General features: G+C 42.5%; 1 protein-coding gene across 8 annotated transcripts in view; it reads left to right on the forward strand.

Moving 5' to 3' along the window:
• Positions 1-19,541, forward strand: part of FNDC3A (fibronectin type III domain containing 3A) — a 130,968-nt gene extending 111,427 nt beyond the window's left edge. For all 8 annotated transcript variants that reach the window (XM_072134536.1, XM_072134544.1, XM_072134537.1 and 5 more), the window contains 12 exons: positions 1,036-1,174; positions 1,648-1,716; positions 4,254-4,372; positions 5,670-5,775; positions 6,644-6,816; positions 8,038-8,151; positions 9,063-9,212; positions 9,301-9,584; positions 9,764-9,976; positions 11,477-11,643; positions 11,759-11,886; positions 15,986-19,541. In XM_072134536.1, coding sequence (XP_071990637.1) covers positions 1,036-1,174; positions 1,648-1,716; positions 4,254-4,372; positions 5,670-5,775; positions 6,644-6,816; positions 8,038-8,151; positions 9,063-9,212; positions 9,301-9,584; positions 9,764-9,976; positions 11,477-11,643; positions 11,759-11,886; positions 15,986-16,300 — 1,977 coding nt within the window. In that variant the 3' untranslated portion in view covers positions 16,301-19,541. The remainder of the gene's footprint in view (positions 1-1,035; positions 1,175-1,647; positions 1,717-4,253; positions 4,373-5,669; positions 5,776-6,643; positions 6,817-8,037; positions 8,152-9,062; positions 9,213-9,300; positions 9,585-9,763; positions 9,977-11,476; positions 11,644-11,758; positions 11,887-15,985) is intronic.
• Positions 19,542-19,748: the final 207 nt, after the last annotated feature.

The raw sequence follows: 19,748 nt of genomic DNA on the forward strand, positions 1-19,748 counted from the left end.
TTAGTGCTGGGCCTTTATAGGTTGTCCCTTTACAGATTCCTCCTTCCAATACTGGCATCCCAGTCAATACTGGAAGAGCAGCGGTTTCCTTCAGTTTATGGCTGCTTCTTCCACACAAACATTGTTTGAGGACACAACCCCATGTATTTTGTGGGCTCATAGAGACGACTCTGCTTACCACAGACCTGTGTATGAGCAGACTATTTGAGCCAGGTCAGCTCCAGATACCAGCAGGCCCCTAGTCGACAGTGTCAGTGGGCCTCTTTGCACTGAACTCAAGTGGCAGCATTAAAAATTCATTTTAAAACAGTCTCCTGTTCCCTTAAATATTCCCTAGTTTATCCAAATCCCCAGTTATCCCAAACAGCCCCGTCATGGTTATTTTATATAAGCCTCATCACCCCCATAGATTTCTTATGTGGGCCCCCCAGCAGCTCTGCCCAGGTATCCCCCCAGTGCTGGAGCCGGCCCTGGACGAACCCAAACTATGCACTTACCCACAGTCACAATGCCTGGATCTATGAGTATCTTTTTATATTTATTATCTGGGGCCTCCTTCCTTCTAAAATCAACATTTAAAATTATGCTTCAGAGCCAGAAGGGCTCTGGGAGACGTTACTCCCAGGCTGTTGCAGTGTGCAAGGAGTTGCCGAATAAAGAGTTATAAGAGAGGTTGCTCTCGAATTATTTTATAGGGATATAGGTATTAAAACCGCAAGGTTAAGGGAGGTGACATATCTTTTATCAAGGGAACCTGTCGGCATAAAATGAGGTAGCATGTTATAGAGCAGTAGCAGCTCAGCTGCTTGTAGATAGTGTCCTAGTGTTATAGAGGATTCTTTAGAACTTGTCATTTATTCATTTAGATATTTATTGGGACAGTTTTATCAATGATTGACAGTCTGCAATGTATGGACTGGGCTAGTATTTCATGTTCACAGATTCCCAATACATTGTATTATCGGTTCTTCAACCTGTCTAAATTCTGATGATGATGATTATCCAATTTTCTGAAATCTGAAACCCTAATTGTAGGTTATTGCCTATAACTCAGAAGGGAAGAGCGGTCCAAGTGAGGTGGTGGAGTTTGTGACCCTTCCAGACAGGCCAGGTGCACCCCCAAAGCCTTCTGTTAAAGGAAAGGTCCATGCACAGAACTTCCGCTTAGTTTGGGGTAAGTTCCGATAATTGATTTAACGGATAGGATACAAAGGCCTCACCACTCCCGGTTTGTTGTATTGGTATGAACCCTGCTCCCTATGCCTCTGGTCTTGGAAAGTAGATATTCCGTGTCCCATGTACAGTGACATAGGCCAAGAATGGAGGCAGAGGAAACTGCGGCTGCACCAGTGGATGTATGTGAATATATCTTAATTGTATAATTGACAGCCCACAGCCAGCGAGGGGCTCTTCTTTGATGACCCATCTTAGGGTTAGGTAATCCCTATCAGGCCGATGGGGGTCAAAGACCTTGTATTGTACCTGCACACGCGATCTGATCCCAGCCACCTCTATAAAAGGAAGATGATCAGAACCAATAGGACTATTGCAAAATCTACTTCACATCGGACTCACAACATTGTCCTTCTGATGACAAGTGATATAAGGAATGAATTATTCTGACCTTTCTATTTTGTTTCTGTTCAGATCCACCAAAAGATAACGGAGGAGCGTCAGTAACTAAATACATTGTGGAAATATCTGATGAGCAAAACGGTAATCATCTCCTAATATCTCTCTAATTAGTTTGCTATGGTATCTGCACAGCACTAAATGGAACATATACCTTACTGCATAAAACTCTTTGTTGACGATAATGAGAATCGCTCTGCTTCAACGTCACAAAAATAATCCATTTCTGTAAGCAGAGAAAAGCAATCTCCTGTGTGATGACGTGGCATCTAAACGTCTGCGTGGCAGGAATAAACTATCTATAGTCCACATAATAATCAAGAGCTACAAGTGCTGCTATTGGTATCATCATAATGTGGTACCAGAGTCTAAAGCAATGATTCCAGTTTGGGGTCCGTGAACCAGGTCAAGAGTTCTGCGGCAAGAGTTAACTTCTACAGCAGGGATTGCACATTGCTGCTTGCCATAGTTATATGCTAAGCAATCAACATATATTAGCGAAATATAAACCAATAGAAGGCTTAAAGGAAATCTACCACCAAAATCCATCATGATAAACTAGGGACACTTACTCATAGATCCAGGCGCCGTGACTGTGGTAATCTTATATTTGTTATCCATGGCCTCCTTCCTTAAAAAATCAGCTTTTAAAATTATACTAATGAGGAAGAAGGGTCCTTGGAGGCCTTTACAGACTGTTGTCTGCTGTAGCTCTAAAGACTGTTACACTGTCGTGCCCAGTCCTTTTTTTTCCCCCACAGGAGAGAATGGGGCTCATTTACTAAGGGCCTGATTCGCGGTTTCCCGACGTGTTACCCGAATATTTCCGATTTGCGCCGATTTCCCCTGAATTGCCCTGGGATTTTGGCGCACGCGATCGGATTGTGGCGCATCGGCGCCGGCATGCATGCAACGGAAATCGGGGGACGTGGCCGAACGAAAACCCCGATGGATTCGGAAAAACCGCTGCATTTTTTTTAAAAAATGTGTCGCGAAAATTGCACTTACCTTCACTCAGCCCGACTCGGTGTATTCCAGTGCGTTCCGATGCTCTTCGGTGGAGGAACTACCTTAATAAATCCCGGCCGGACCCGAATCCAGCGCAGAGAACGCGCCGCTGGATCGCGAATGGGCCGGGTAAGTAAATCTGCCCCAATGAGTCTTACATTCTTATGTATCAGTATCAGCAGTATCATTGCTGCTCTTTGGTTGGCAGACAGGGACTTCATCACTATGATGAAGCATTACAATGTGCTTGATCCGTGTGATCTGACCAGCACAAGGACTGAGCACATTTTTGTGAAGGGATCCTTGGTCTGTTTTTTTTTGATAGTGACAGGATCACATTATAACTAACTGGTTTTAATTTGTTGTCATGTTTGGACTTGCTTACCAATAATGTATTTAAGGGCTCATTCACATGGCCGTCTGTGGGGACGTACATGCGGCCATAGACGGCAATAGCAGTACGGCGCAAATGCAGTGCCACACATGTGTGGCACCGATCCGGGCCGCACACCGCTAAAAGATAGAGCATGCTCTATCTTTCGGCGTGTGCGCGGCCGTGTGACGCTATTCTCTATGGAGGGAGGAGGGGCCACCTGCTCCTCCTCTCCAGCACACGGCGGGCATACCGCGTGTGAATGTACCCTAACAGGGTAATAAAAACAGCCAATTAAACAGTGGACACCTATTAGAATCTGCAACTAGGACAGGTCAGGTTTTGTTCTGTTGGCAACTCTTCCTCCTTACCACTCCCTTTGGCAAAAATACATATACGTTCAGCTCAGCTAAGCATGCATGTGTTTTCAGTGGAGAAGAGGATGCTACTGCCGGTCAGTCAGGACCAGCTTATCTCCTGGGGAGACAAAAGATCAATATAATCGTGTCTGATTCTCCATCTATTTGGGGAGATTTGTGAGGCCTTTGCTCTATTTCTGTTGTTTTTGTTCATTGATAATTTTTCCTTTGATAAGAGTAGAATTAAATTGTCTAATGTTTGGGCCTGGGATCTTGCGGTAAGCCTAAGCTGCCCCAGTACATAGTGGATATGAGTCCTGCAAACAGGGGCTTATTTAATAGCATGATCTGCTGTGTACACATGGCTTGTAAACCACAGGAGCCGGCTCGTTGTATGTACACACTGATAGTAACAGTGATAACAATAATAACTGTGATTAGCAATTTAGTTTCCTCCTTTATTTTACGCGAGGAAGTGCTTTTGTCTGTGTGTGCTCCACCATGATGTTCAGTATTTGTACAAGCAGCCGGCTTTTGTTTCCTCTACATTTGCTCGTTTTGATATGAATGGACCACCATCTATTGTGACGTGCAGTGTGTTCATCTAAAGCTATTCAATCCGCCATTCACCTGATAACCGTAATTTTTGGACATATTGTCATTGCTAATTCATGTGTACAGTACACATTATGGGAGATTTCACGCCCATCGCTCAATGTGATCAATGGGCTTACGTTCATGACTTTATTAAATTGTTTCTAGGAAGCTTTAATGTGTTGTTGTGTTTCAGTTCATCTCACACTCTTGGGCTTTCAGCGGTTTTGGGAAACTAGTATAGAAAATAGTAATACAATAGCTTATGATTGGCTCTTATCTTCCAGGAAACAATTGGGACACTGCATACTCCGGGCCCGCACGAGAACATGCGTGTGACCACCTGAGCCCTGGCTGCACCTACAGAATCCGTGTGTCCTGCGCTAGTGAAGGTGGACAAAGCATGGTATGGATTTGCTGGATTTGGTTACTTGTTTTTATCCTGATGCAGGCTCTGAGAATTACATCAATGACTTGTTAATAGTTATAGTGCAACATCTGAGTATGTGGTGCATTACACAAACATTCGAAAAATGATAAAAAAGTGAATACCTCTGTCAGTGGCCACTTACAGTGTGTCTGTTTAGACTACGTGTCCCATCAGGCTGTGACTAAAGTGAAAAACCAACCTTACAGTTTGACCATCACTTAAAGGAAATCTACCACTAGCTGGTACAAATACTTACCAGTGCTCCTCTTGATGTTCATCCCAGCAGTGTCCTTCTCTAATCACCGGGATCACCTAAAAAAAGAGACTTATAATTAGCAGTCGGGAGTGCGGGGATGAGATGTCCAGCGCTCCCAGGCTTTTAATTATGCACGCCCCCTGCATGACATCAACTTCCTCTCCAATATGGGAGAGGTAGGCATCTGTCATGCAGGAGGCGTGAATTCGCGCCTCTCACATGATCTCACCTCCTTCTTCCAGCATGGGGGTGTGCATACTTAGCAGCATGGAGCACCGGACATCTCGTCCCCATGCTCCCGGCTACTAATTATAAGTCTCTTTTCTAGGTGATCCTGGCATGTCAACACAGCCGGAATCAACATCAAGAGAAGTATAGGTAAGTATTTTTAGTTTAATATCTACTAGCTAGTAGTAGATTTCCTTTGAAGGAAATCTACCATCAACATCAAGCATGATAAGCCAGGGACACTTACTCATAGATCAAGGCACTGTGACTGTGGTAATCTTCTTATATTTGTTCTCAATGGTCTCCATCCTTCTAAAATCTACTTTTAAAATTATGCTAATGTGCCTCTATCTGCCTGTGACAGCAGGCAGATAGAGAGTGAGACAATGTAACACCCTGTGAATTTGTAGAACTGAGGATCTCTGGGAACCACCCTGCAGAGCCCTTCAGGTCCATTAGCATAGTAATTAAGGTTGATTTTAAAAGGAAGCAGGCCATGGATTACAAGGTCACTGTTCATGGAGTAAGTGCTATTTTGCTTGATTTTGACGATAGATTTACTTTTAGGTCATATTCCAACATTCACTCATTACTGTCAAGATGAAACTAAAGCCAAACTTTTGGACTAAGTAAACCTGGACATACAGATGCCTAAAATATCCTAATTCTGCAGTAGTTTTGGTCCGTTTGCATCAGTGTTTTCAGCAATAATTATTGCCACAAGGTTTTTACTTATTTTTTATTTAATTTTTTATTTTATGTAATTTTTTTTTATTTTAACTTCTTAAGGTTTCAGACGTGTTGACAGTCCAAACCCCAGCTGTGATACCTGGACCTTGCCATCCGCCAAGACTCCAAGGCCGACCACGTGCAAGAGAAGTCCAATTGCGATGGGGTAACACAGCATTAAAATTTACCCTCTCTAATGGTTTAAATGAGACTATGTATACATTATGTGCCAGACAAAATACGTGTAAAGTCTACATAACTGTTACAAACTTGGCAGAACTTAGCTGTGCATTCTGTTTATTTAAAGGGAACCTGTCACCAGGAGACCCATTTTTAGCACTACCCCAGTCCCCACAGAGAATAGTACATACGCTGCCAAAGTGTTTTTGTATTAAAAATTGGTTTTACAAAAAAAAAAGATATGTTATATTGTACCTTTCATTAGCATCTGCTGTGTGACTAGGCAGTTGCCAAATGGGAGGGGCTGGAAAGGAGCAGTTCCCCCCACCCTTGGGAAACTGCTACTCCATGTGACCTTTTCAAATATATGAAAACAACCATCACTTGGCTTAGCGACGCCCCCTGATCCTCTATACAGCCAGGGGATTTATTCATATATTTTTTCTGAAAAACTGGAGCGGGGGGGCAAGATGTCCGGTGCAGCGGGCTGCTAATTATGCACACCCCCTGCACCTCCCTCTCCCATGCTTCCACTGAACTACTTGCCCCTGACTATTTACCACTTAAATTCCTTATAATATTTTTAAAATAGGTTTCTGCATACTGCAATTTCTGTAAATGTATACATTTTTTCACAGTTATGATTGTATGAGTATGAATTTATAAGACCAGACATTTCAGGAGAGTGGACGACTTTACTGTTTGTCCCAAATACCAATTTTATATAGTGGTGTTGATGGTTTTATTTTAACATCCTGCTTATGAAATAGTGTTTGGTTCAACGCATCACGTACGTCTTGTTCTGTTCATTCTAATGTGGTTTGTCTATATATCTCTACCTGTTATGTCTATAGCACCCCCTCCGTTAGATGGTGGATCGCCGGTCACCTGCTACAGTCTGGAGGTGTGTACCTGTGATGGTGAACTGAGAGAAGTATACCAGGGAAGTGAGATGGAGCACACAGTGTGTGGTCTTCTGCCTGGAAAAGCTTACAGCTTCAGATTACGTGCGGCAAACAAAACTGGGGTATGTGTAATTCCGCAATATAGTAACCTTTCTAGACTATAATGGAGAAAAACAATATATGTGTGCAGTTGACTTCCCCCTTTTTTTGCAGATGTCTCAAAGTCAATAGAAGAGCTTATGCTTTAGCTTTTTTGCTTTAAATCTATGTTGTGTGGTGGTAACTTTAGAGGAAAGCAACCATGCAAAAAACATTAAATAACCTTCAAATACTCACCTCAGCTCCTCTTTACCTTGATTCCGCCGCTAGTCTTGACACACCGGGATCACCTAGAAAACAGACTTTTAATTAGCAGCATGGAGCGCGGGGACAAGATATCTGGTGCTCCGGGCTGCTAATTATGCACTCCCGTGTGAATTCACAAATGTCCCATGACGTCACCTCGTTCTCCCATGCTCACATCATGGGAGGGGGAGGTACAGGGCCATGCATAATTAGCAGCCTGAAGCACCATACATCCTGTGCCCCCGTGCTGCTATTTATAAGCTTCTTTTCTAGGTTATTCCAGCCCATCAAGACTAGTGACGGACAGCCCTGGGATCACGATGAAGAGGAGCGGAGGTGAGTATTTGTAGATTTTTTTTGTTTTTTGCATTGCATTGCACGAGAGACCTCATTTTCAGTAAAGACAGGTCAAAAGCCCATTATACCTGCACTGCAAAGATGCTTTCGTGCCCTCTTAGCAGTATTCATTACAATATATTTGTGTGTTTTTACTTACCTGGCTCCCTGTCAGGATCCTGTCCCGAGTCCCAGGGGGGCTTTTGGTTTAGATGTATTTAAAAAAAAAAAATTGCCTTGTCTGGTGCTCAATACCTCCTCCCTCATCCACACTCCTCAGCTTTCAGCCCCCGCCTTTCAACTCACTCTCAAATCCTCCTTCCTGCTCCTTCATTCACACAGGGACAGAGCTCAACATGTGGTGAGCTGGCATCAGTGTGGGGGGGGGGCTAGGTGTTGTAAACAAAAAGAAAAGAGGGGCCCTTGAGCAGAGGAGAGAAGGTGAAGAAGGACAGATTGAGCACCGGACAAGACAAGTGTTTTTTTGTTTGTTCTTTAAATGGCTCCAAACCAAAATCCCCCCCCCCCCCAAGGACCCTGCATTTTTGCTGTGCAGGTATAAAGGGCTTCTGCCATCTGTCTTAAGTGAAAATTAGGTCCCTGGTGACAGGTTCCCTTGAATGTTAACATAAGGCCTAAAAAACTTCTTCTTCATTTTTTAGTTTGGACCGTTCTCTGAAAAGTGTGATATCGCTACTGCTCCCGGACCCCCAGATCAGTGCAGACCACCTCAGATAACCTGCAAATCTGCAACGTGCGCACTTATACACTGGGAGGTAAGAGTATAGCTCACTACTGTTGGCTCAAATTCTCCATTTAGCCTGATTGGGATATTAAATAGGTTGGGACCTGCATTTGTACCTGCGGGCATTTTTTGTTTTGCCTGCTTTAAGAAAATCTGTGAACATAATGCAGAGAAATCTTCAGAATTTGTATGTTGAAAAGGATACATTTGGGCTACACTCTAATGGTTTCAGACTTAAAAATTGCTTGCCTGTTTTCTTATTGTTTATTTTTGTTGTGCTCTTTCTTTTCTCTCTCCTTAAATTTTGTAATATTTTTCTTTCAGTGCGAATAGAATTTTTTTTTTTAAGAAAAAGAATATTTTGTCTGGCCTCACTGTAATTATTTCTTGCAAAATTGGGTGAACACTATTTAACACACTTCAGACAGATAAGGAGGCTAATGATTAACTCTTCCTATACCTAAAGAATACTTCCATTAATGATTCAACTCTGTAAGTTAGAGTTTGTATGTTCTCTCCGTGTTTGCGTGGGTTTCCTCCGGGTCCTCCAGTTTCCTCCCACACTCCAAAACATACTGGTAGGTTTATTAGATTGTGAGCCCCATTGATGCAAGTTTAATTATGCTTCAACATACGTAGTATTGCTTTTACTTCAAGGTGTAAGGGAGCCGTGCTAAGCATCTTCACGGTGATTTAGGAGGCAAGGACATCATAGCATCTGCTGGAGTACAAGTTTTCGTGGTTGTGTGGGGCTTCTCTTTTGGTCAGTGAAAAATTTCGGAATAGCATTTACTCGGGTGTATGGGGTCTGTACAGGTCACCATCACTTAGACTTGCCCTGATCTGTAGATCACGGTTCAATGTGAATGTCCACATACAATCTACAAGGATAATTACTGTCTCTTTTTTTGTAAATATTAATTTCATCTCTTCTCCTTATAGGCCCCCAGTAATAATGGTGCGGACATCACAGAGTACCGGGTGGAGTGGGGAGGCATGGAAGGCTGCATGCAAATTTGCTACTGTGGTCCTGGCTTTACATATGAGATAAAAGGCCTTTCACCAGCAATCGTCTACTACTGCAGGGTTCAGGCAAGTTTATTCACCACTACACTTACAAGTGATGTCTTGGTTCTGCCATTGATAATTATACTCTTGTGCTTTATTGCCATGTCTCCAGGCTGTGAATGTTGCTGGCACAGGTCTTTTCAGTGAAGTAGTCGCATGTCTGACTCCTCCATCTGTACCGGCAGCCGTGACAAACCTCTGGGAAATAAAGGAAGAAGAAATAGAAAGTCCATATTATTCTCCTTCCACCTGCCTGGCTATACAATGGGAGAGGCCGTGTGACCATGGCTCAGAGATCACGGGCTACAGTATAGACTATGGCGACAAGCAGACCATCACAATAGGAAAGCTGCTGAGCTACATTATAGAGCAGTTACAGCCGGACACCACATACAGGTATAACCTATTCCCCTGTTTTCATGAATTCCTTGTCAAAGTAATCCCAGAAGTCATAAATCATTGTTATCACACAACTGTTACAAAGTTATGGCTCAGTCATTTTTCCCAAAGTGATGTAGTCGCCTATTTTTAATGGCTACCAATCTGATACTGACATATGTTTGTTTTCTTTCTAGAATACGGGTTCAAGCCCTGAACAGTCTGGGAGCAGGTCCTTTCAGCCATTCTGTAAAACTGAAAACCAAACCCCTTCCCCCAGAGCCCCCACGTCTGGAATGTGCTGTGTATAGTCACCAGAGCCTTAAGCTGAAATGGGGAGATGGTACGTCCAGAGCTATCCCAACAGACTCCATACAATATCACCTACAGATGGAGGACAAAAGTGAACGGTAAGGAGATAAGTGTTGGGATTTCATGTGTGAATTTTATATACACCATATTTTTCAGACTATAAAACGCACTTTAAAAGTGCCCGCACTGCCACACCCTCCTGATCGCTATAATGGAGATCGGATGAGGTGCTGACATAGCGGTGCACCCGATCTCCCAGAGAGGAGAGCCTCCGCACTGCTCTCTCCCTGGTGTCACGACCTAGATATCATCACCAGGACCTATGGTGAGGTCTGATCACATACTTCCTGCTGAGGATAGTGACATGTGCAGCGCTGGGACAGTGCAAGAAGAGGAGGAGAGGATGGGGGTAGAGTAGTGCCCAGCATGTTCCTGGTATGCTCATTGTCTGTATAGCAGATCTCTGTGTGCTTATGTGTATAGTTTGTGTATGTAGCAGTGTCCAGTGTGTTATTTATGTGTGTAAAACAGAGCTGTGTGTATGTTTGTGTACCGTAGTACCCCAGTGTGTTCTTTATGTGTATGTATAGCTGTGATGTGTATGTGTGTGTGTAGCTGAGCTGTGGATGTAATAGAGCTGTGTGTCTAAATGTATGGATGTAGTAGCTCTATGTGTGCTGTGCTATTGTGCGACCAATTTTAATTGGTGTAAAACATAATTTTACTTTTTTAGAAGACTAAATCTGGGTGCGTCTTATAGTCCGAAAAATACGGTTTATATTTTTTCATGCCTAACCGCTGGACTCCATACTTTTAGTCTTTATGGTATGAATAGGAATGTATTGGTCAAATCCCTTTGTTGCACCGTTTGGAGTTTTTGGATAGGAGTCTAGAGTAACATGTACAATGTGAAATCTAAATGGGGGGATGCAGTATAAGATAATAGGTGTAGTGGTCTGCCTGAGATAAATGTAGACTTCCAGATAATATTTAGTAGTAGTATGAAGTACATAATGGTAATACTTACCACTGGACAGCGGCCTGGAATAGGATATGACGTAGTTGGGTGCGCAATTAATAATTTATACACTGAGCACCTGGTTTCCCCATTGGTGACTTGTACTATATACATACCTGGGTCCATCAGTCCGCTAGTATCCCCGGGGAAAGCATATATAGCGAAATACATGTCTGGGCAGAGCTCCTGTGGTTGCTATTAGACCCCTTTCACAGGAACGTATGCTTTTTTCGGTCATGTATATCAGTGCCGTATATACGTGACATTTTTTAACCGTATGTGCGTGTATGTCAATGAATCCGTTCCATATAAAATAAGGTGGATTGGCAAATTATTTTACTAACTAGCTCAACCCCCAAACCCCTGGACACTACAGGTATATACAGCAGCATACGGTGCCTTATATGGGGCTTACACAACCGTGATACTGGAGAATATAGGATATGCTCTATGTTTGTTTATGCCTCCCCCACGTACGGTACGGGGGCAGTCAATGAGTGACCATACGGCACACTTTTCTCCTTCCTCAGGTCTAACACGTGTAACAAATTCTATTGCTTTTTCTTCTCGTCCCGGCCAGGTTTATATCCTTATACAGAGGACCTTGTCATACGTATAAGGTACAAAGATTAAGTGAGTCCACATCCTACAAATTTCGTATTCAGGCTTGCAATGAAGCTGGAGAGGGACCTTTCTCCCCAGAATGTGTTTTCACAACCCCCAAATCCCTCCCTCCTGCATTGAAAGGTAAGTGCAGTGATATATACAGGGAAAGCATCTAACATAGCGTTACCGCACAAGAGACTCTTGATCCATTTTGCCTTTTGGTGTAAACTCTTTCCTGTATGAATTTACTTCTCAGCTCCAAGAATCGACAGAATAAATGATCACACCTGTGAGGTCCTCTGGGAGTCGCTGCCCCCAATGAAGGGCGATCCAGTCATCTATGTTTTACAAATTATGGTTGGGAAAGACTCCGATTTTAAACAGGTATTTTGCTTCTTTGTAAAGCATACATAATGCAGTTATAACATTCATTTCCTGTTCTACCTCTGGTTATTTGAAAAAATTTATTAAGAACTGCAGCAATTTTATTCCATCGCTGCGCCCCACCTGCTTTCAGTGTACATAGTAAAAGTGCAGCCTCACTGTAAGATAACTGCTGTCAATCCCATGATGCCTTAGCATAGAATCACATGAGTGGATCCAGTATAATTTCTGCCTGCTGAGAAGACAGGGGGGCACATTTACAAAGGGTCCGCAGACCGCATTTTCGTCGGGATTCACGACTTTTTCCGATTTCCAACGCATTTAACAGGGGTCTTTGGCGCACGCGATCACATTTTGGCGCAATCACGCCGACTTTCATGCGACACAAATTGGGGGGTGTGGCCGCCGGACAACCCGACTTATTCGGACTAAGCGCAGGATTTAAAATTCAAATTGTGTCGCAAGACATTGATTCACGTACACCAGGAAGAAGGTGAACTCCAGCGGACCTGAGCGGGGAAGCGACACGTGCAGGATCTTGGGCGCACGATCTTGGTGAATCGCGCCGGACTTCATCCTCGTTGGACAGTCCGGATTGGGGATCGCGACAGGACCGGGTAAGTAAATGTGCCCCGGTGTGATTATTCTTCTCTCTTAAAATCTTAAAAGATTAGCGAGGCTATACAGGCAGTAACATAGATCTAGGCACTGTGACTGTGTTAATCTTCTTACATTTGTTATCAGTGGTTCCTTCTAAAATAAAGTTTAAAATTATGCTAATAGTCCTGAGGGGCTTTGGTGTCCAATGAGTCATTAGCATATTCAAGCTGTCCAGCTTATTCATGAGTGGGAGGCACAGTCACACCCCCAGTGCTTGACTGACAGCTGCTTCATGTAATGGCTGCTCCATGTGCTTGCTGGTGGCTACGCCTCCTGCTGCCTGTGTCTGTGTGTGTATAGGAGAGATACAACAGCTCCAGGCAGCCATGTTATAGCAGAACATGTCAGGTACTAGTGTAGCTGATGTCTGTGTATTAGGAGGATGCAGCATGTCAGCAGATGCAGCACACACACTAGCAATGCTTTACTATACATTACACACAGATATGAGCAGGGGGAGGAGAGGGGAGGGGTAACAGGAGTGACATCACTGCCTCTGACCATGTGACCAGCCTCATTTACATAATAAAGAATACATGCTTTTATAATGATTAATGTATGAAATAACTAGATAAAGGCTGGGATGGGATGCTTGTGAGCTGCTCCAACAGGTAGAGGTGACAGGACTAGTGACACAGACCTGATGACAGGTGTTATGAAACGCAGTCTTTGCCTGTGGATACATATGTGTTTCAGTAACCGAGAATACACTATATTAATACATATTACTATTTATGGTTTTCTATACCACCCAGAATTCATAGTTCTGGCCAAGTGAACATGAGCCCATCCTACTTACATGGCCGCTCAGCAGGACATTGGCTAATATAAAAGTGAAACTTACAAGGTACTGAAGACATTGGCAGGTCAATATATTGTGAAATAGGCAAAACTGGCAATAGGAGTATATCACAAACATGTTCAGAATGCTATGATCTAATGAAAGCGGCCCATTATTGTTAGTAACACAACCCCTTTAAGGACACCCAATTTACAGACAGACTTGGAACTTAGATCCTGCATGTAAAACTAAAAGGGACACACAGGACCAGCTAATCTTCAACCTTCAAAGGCAAGGCCGCCACTAGGAATTTTGGGGCCCTTGACTGGAAGATTTTTGTGGGCGCACATGCCCACTCAGTGTATACAGAGCCCCTGCACATGCCCACTCAGTATATACTTAGCCCCTGCACTTGCCCACTCAGTATATACTTAGCCCCTGCACATGCCCACTCAGTATATACTTAGCCCCTGCACATGCCAACTCAGTATATACTTAGCCCCTGCACGTGCCCACTCAGTCCACAGTCAGCCACCCCCAGTTCACAGCAGATTCCCCCCTTTGATGAAATGGCCCTTTTGGAACTCACCCCTACAACGCTATCAGCTTTCATTCACACAGTCTTGCCTCTGAACAGGGTTTAATACACAATGGGGCACATTTACTAAGGGTCTGGAACAAACCTTTTGACTCGAGTATAAGCCGTGGGTGGGAAATGCACTGGTCACAGCCTCCATTATATACCCAGCCAGCCCCCTGTAGTATATAGCCAGCCCCCAGTAGTATACAGCATGCCAGCCCCCAGCAGTATACAGCCTGCCAGCCCTCTGTTGCATATAGCCTGCCAGCCCTCTTTTGTATATAGCCTGCCAGCCCTCTGTTGTATATAGCCTGCCATCCCTCTGTTGTATACAGCCAGCCAGCCCTCTGTTGTATACAGCCAGCCAGCCCTCTGTTGTATACAGCCAGCCAGCCCTCTGTTGTATATAGCCTGCCAGCCCTCTGTTGTATATAGCCTGCCAGCCCTCTGTTGTATATAGCCTGCCAGCCCTCTGTTGTATATAGCCTGCCAGCCCTCTGTTGTATATAGCCTGCCAGCCCTCTGTTGTATACAGCCAGCCCACAGTTGTCAATTGCCTGCCAGCCCTCTGTTGTATACAGCCAGCCCACAGTTGTCAATTGCCTGCCAGCCCCTAAAAAAAAATAAAATCAATACTCACCATTCCAACGGCCCAGGCGGCTCCGCTTCCATCTTCATGTCCACGACAGCTCCGTCTGCAGCGCCTCTTCTTTCTTCAGGACGGCGATATCTCTGTGCGCACGGCTTGGAAGGCGCACTATGTGATGTCAGCAGCGGCTGATATCACAGTTTTGCGCCGCGGACATGAAGATAGAAGCAGAGCTGCCCGGGCCGTCGGAATGGTGTGTACTAAGTTTATTATTTTTTCTTTTTTATACACCCGAGTATAATCCGAGTGGGGAATTTTCAGCACAAAAATTATGCTAAAAAACTCGGCTTATACTCGAGTATATACGTTATATACATGAGAGGAACGTCTATAATATAAACTGTATTGTATACATGACAGAATATAAGCTAAGCTACAAATGAGTATTGGCTACTACTCTGGAGATCAATGCTGATGCATTTATTCCACTTTTATTACAAGGTTTTTTTTGTAGAAAACATCATCATTGTTTTGCTGCAATTTTTTCATCCTTGTGTTGGTTGCACATTTATTTCCCATTGTAATTGGTTTTTAATTCATTACCAGACTTTAAGTCAGATAGAAGAAAGAAAAAGCTGTTGAAGGCAAATATAGATTTTTCATGTTATTGAATTACATTCTTAAAAATATAACTGTGCAAAGTATATTAATTTAGCTAAGTAAACAGGACTGTATTAAATTAACAAATAAGACTTCCTGCACGACTAATCCTATTAATATGTGCTCAGCTAACCAGTTTATTGAGGACATGAAGTCTACGGAAGCAGAAAATTTACAAGTGTCCAGTCAGTAATTTAAAAAAAAAAAATGAGAGACTGAAATAAAAACAAGGGGGCATATGCTGCTAGCATAAAAAAGCTACCATACAAAGCTATAGGTGGGGTTAGGTAATGCCCCTGGATAGCTGTGTAATCTTTGGGTGTGTGGTTGGTAGCAGCTTCTGTTTGAATACTACAGCGGTTATGCAGGGAGGAGGGGCTTAGCTATATTTAGTGAATACATCTCTAACACCAGTGCCGAGTTCAGTCCATACAGCTAGAAAGACTGAATTTAGAATACGTTTCTGAATGTTACTATTTTTGTCAGAATTGGGGATGAGCAGAGCGTTCAGGTTTGTGTCCGGCCGAACCCGACCCCCGAAAGTTCTATAAGGGTTTCACTACTGAACCAGAAAGTTCAGAAACCTGACATTTAACATAACCCACCTATAGTAAATACTTCATAAAAAACATTATTAAAAAGCATTGCCCTCATCCATAAATGGTTCCTTTCCATGGCTCCAATGTGTTTGTAAACTTGTATGCGACTCGCCAATGAGTCCAATTATATTAATGGATATTAACAATCTGATATTAATGAAGATAACCTGATTGACTGTTACCTCCAAATGTTTTTATCTGGTAATTAAAGAAGACCTTTTCTCTTCCAGGCATATAAGGGACCCAATACATCGCACCGATACTCTGCCCTCCATTTGAACTGTGAATATCGATTTCGCGTATGTGCCATTCGCCAGTGCCAGGACGCTGCCGGACCTCAGGATTTGACTGGTCCTTACAGTGCCACAGTCCTCTTCATCTCACAGAAGAACGAATCACAGAGCAACACCAGCAAAGACATTGCCGAACCTACAAGGACAACAAGGACGCTGAGTGACGAGCAGTGCGCTGCCGTCATCCTCGTGCTCTTCGCTACGTTCTCCATCCTGATTGCCTTCATTATCCAATACTTTGTCATAAAGTGAAGGGACCCATTTAGCTTTATCCTGATCCCTATACTTTCTTTTTTTTTTTTACTTTACATCTTCTAAAAGAGAAACATACATTTTGTTTTCCAAAATTATCTTGCTTTTAAAGAAAAACATGGTGGCATGTAGTACTGCATCAGGACTACTGTAGCATGTCATGTTGTCACTTCTGTCAGCCACAAAGCTTGTACCATTGTATGGTCCTGGGTGACGAAGGCACAAGCCAGACAGACCTCGACACTTCTGCCATCTGGTGTGATGTTTACACACATCCAACGCTCCTCACTTCCTCATCACCCTGCGCAAGGATGATTTATTTAAGGGTCACCTTAAGTGCTGCAAAAATACATTGTTAAAAAGTGGGGGTGTTCTTCTCGTTGTACTTCTACCTCCTCTGTGTCTTAAATCTACCCTCTTTGCTGCCCGGTGCGGTGCCCTCAATGGCGGTAGCAGGGTATTTACCTGAATACAGTCATTTGTCTCAACTCAGGCAGTAAATACAACTGGAATCTCTAGAATAGTATGTTGATAATATAGGACAGTGAAAGAAGATGATATTTATTGCAGATAATACAGATGGCACAACTGATTTCATTTACCTAAAGAGACTTAAGCTTTGCAGAGATGTGATCGGCATTGTCCTGAGGCTGAGCAGGTTTCTATTGGCTTGCTTATAGTGCAAGGCACAACGCCTTTATCTAAAGTGGATGAAGCTTCTTTGTCTGGACACAACGTGCACGGAAGGACAATTTCTGCTGATCAGAATGAGAGAGCGTCCTCTTGTGGCAGGCTGATGCCTTAATAGTTGTGAGGAATAGGATAGTCGTGTCCACGGTGGTGACATTATGTATAGCTGAAAGATATCAGAGAGGATATTACAGAGGCTGATATATATATATGTATTACTGAGCACTAGTACTGTGATTTCCCCGGCCGCAAGACATCTCCTACGCTATCCATAGAACAGATGTGAGGTATACCAGGTATAAAGGGGTAAGCGGTGTTAACCAGCCACATTCTAGTACTGTTTATAACATGCACAAAACACTTTAAAGAGCTTCTATTCAATGGTGGAAGACCTCAACTTACCTGAGATGAGAATATGGTTCACACCAGGTAATAAAGGGCTTCTAGTCGGCAAGATTTGGCCATTTTTGAGCCTTCATCGGTCGTCTGGAGATGGGAAATGAAATAATACATAATGAATATGTGAAATGCAGGTCATATGTTAAATCCATGAACTCAAGGCTACAGTTATTGATGTGTACATATCATACACCGCTAAGGTTCTGTTCACATCTGCTTTTGTATCGAAGACATTATACCAGAGGCCGATCTGTCATATGATGGTACTGATAGACCAGATTGACTCGTTTCCATCACCCACTCGGCAACATACCATCCTCTGATGCAGATGTCAACGTGTATCATGCGGTATTATGCTTTGTCCGGTGTAAATTTTACTTGGACTTCTTTTTTTTTTTAATCTATTAGTTTTTGGTTTCGGGGGTTTTAGCTTCTTTCCATGTCCCAATGACTGATGAAGGCCCAAGTAGTATCACGCAGGGTTGATTTCTTATATTTTTTCCCAAGTCGTTTCAACTTTTCTAAAAGTTTGGGCTAGAAGAGCTTATAGAGCTACACTTTATTGAGTCCCTCACTTGAAGCACCTTGACCTTAGCATATATATAGCATTTGTGCCGTTCTCAGAGATGTCTGTGGCCGGTTGTCTATTAAGCTGGTGCTAACGTTTTTCTTCTCCGGAGAAAGAGACAACCAACAACATCCCTATAGACTAAACAGATGGAAAGCCTAAAAGATATCCTCTATATCTAACCAGCAGAAAGATCCAACCACATTTGCTTCTGTCCCTTTGACCTTTTGCCTGGGACCCTATGGCATTTTAAGGAGGGCTAATCGGTCAACACTTGAGATGGCTCTTCTGAAATTCAGGTATGTCGGCACTTTTAGCTTACTAGTATATATAGGTTGATGGGCTAGCACTAGTCTGATATCTGCCCTCTTCTCATGAGTGCTCCGTCTCCAGCCATTTACTGTCTTCTTTCTACCCTTGTTGTTACCTCTCTCACCAAAACTTTAAGGCAACATGTTGTAATTTGCACCAGAAAAAAAAACAAAAAACTTTTTTTAAGCTGCTTTATTTCTTGGAGGAAAAAAAAAAAAAAAAGTAATGTCTAATGTTCCGTCTGTCCTGAATTTGTACCAAATAGTTCTCTGCATGTGGTCAGTGTTGCATAGAAGCACTTTGCGCTTTCGTCCTGTTCTGTGAGCTTGCGTCTGTAAGTTCTCTAATGACCAGAATGAAGCTTATATAACCTGAACCTTACCGCTCACACACGTTCCTTCATCCATCCTATTTATTTATTATGCGCTATGTCAGGAGGTAGTGAATCACTATTGTTTTATTAATTTTTTTTTGTTTGGGGGGGGGGGTTTGATTAGCATTTTAATGACAATAAACAATTCTCTCTGATAAATTAGCGGCTAATTTGTGCTACCAGATCTGTTTCTGCAGTAGTAATGGGCATGTATTGTAATTGTTTCTGTGTCAAATAATGTGTTTGTAGATCTTTATTTGGTTTTTGTTACAGCGAATGTTAGACCTTCAGTCCTCTAGTGGTAATAATGCTCCGTCCTATGACTCGTGACGTGTCTTTACCTTTGTTATTTTCTCCTCCTTTGTCACTTTTTTTTATGTATCAGTTAATATGTTCTCAAAGGAAATGATATATAAATATATTTTTTTCTAGAGCCTTCTGTATGTGCCATGTATAAATGAGGTTGTGTGTAATTGCCCAGATATTTCCACACGGTTGAATGTCGAAAAAATTGGGGTCACTCGGAGATGATCTACGGTGACTTGTTTTTTTTCATAGCAAAATTCAAGATGAATTCCTATTTTTGATAGTAAATGTCATTTAATAGTGTATCTGCCACTGAGTTTCAGTGGAGATTTAAGGACAAAAAAAAAAAGCAAAACAATTTTTAATCTAACCTTAATTTTACCTCATACGATGTACATTCCAAAAAAAAAGAGAAAAAAAAAACATGCTAAACTTTTTAAAATGTTAGAGGTACACTACCAGACATATCACTATAAATTGTATAATGTTGGACTTCATAAAAAGGAAGACCTGTATAATCGCATAGAAATATACATAAACAATGTAGCAAAATTCTATAAAATCCGTGGAAAATAAAAGTTGTATAATTCTTCCTCTTGTGTATTGGTTCTTATTTATTTGTCATATTAGTTTTTTTTTTAGATTTTGTTCAGAATGAAAATACACCTCCTATTCGTACACAGTGGGGTAAATATGTATATGATACACTCTCAATTTGTAACGTTTCTTGCCTACAAAGACCAGCTCTTACTGAAGTGATACATGGCCCCTCCATATTCCCTGCAAAACAGTCAAGTCGT

Source organism: Engystomops pustulosus, chromosome 2 (genome assembly GCF_040894005.1).
Source record: "Engystomops pustulosus chromosome 2, aEngPut4.maternal, whole genome shotgun sequence".
Classification (NCBI taxonomy): domain Eukaryota; kingdom Metazoa; phylum Chordata; class Amphibia; order Anura; family Leptodactylidae; genus Engystomops; species Engystomops pustulosus.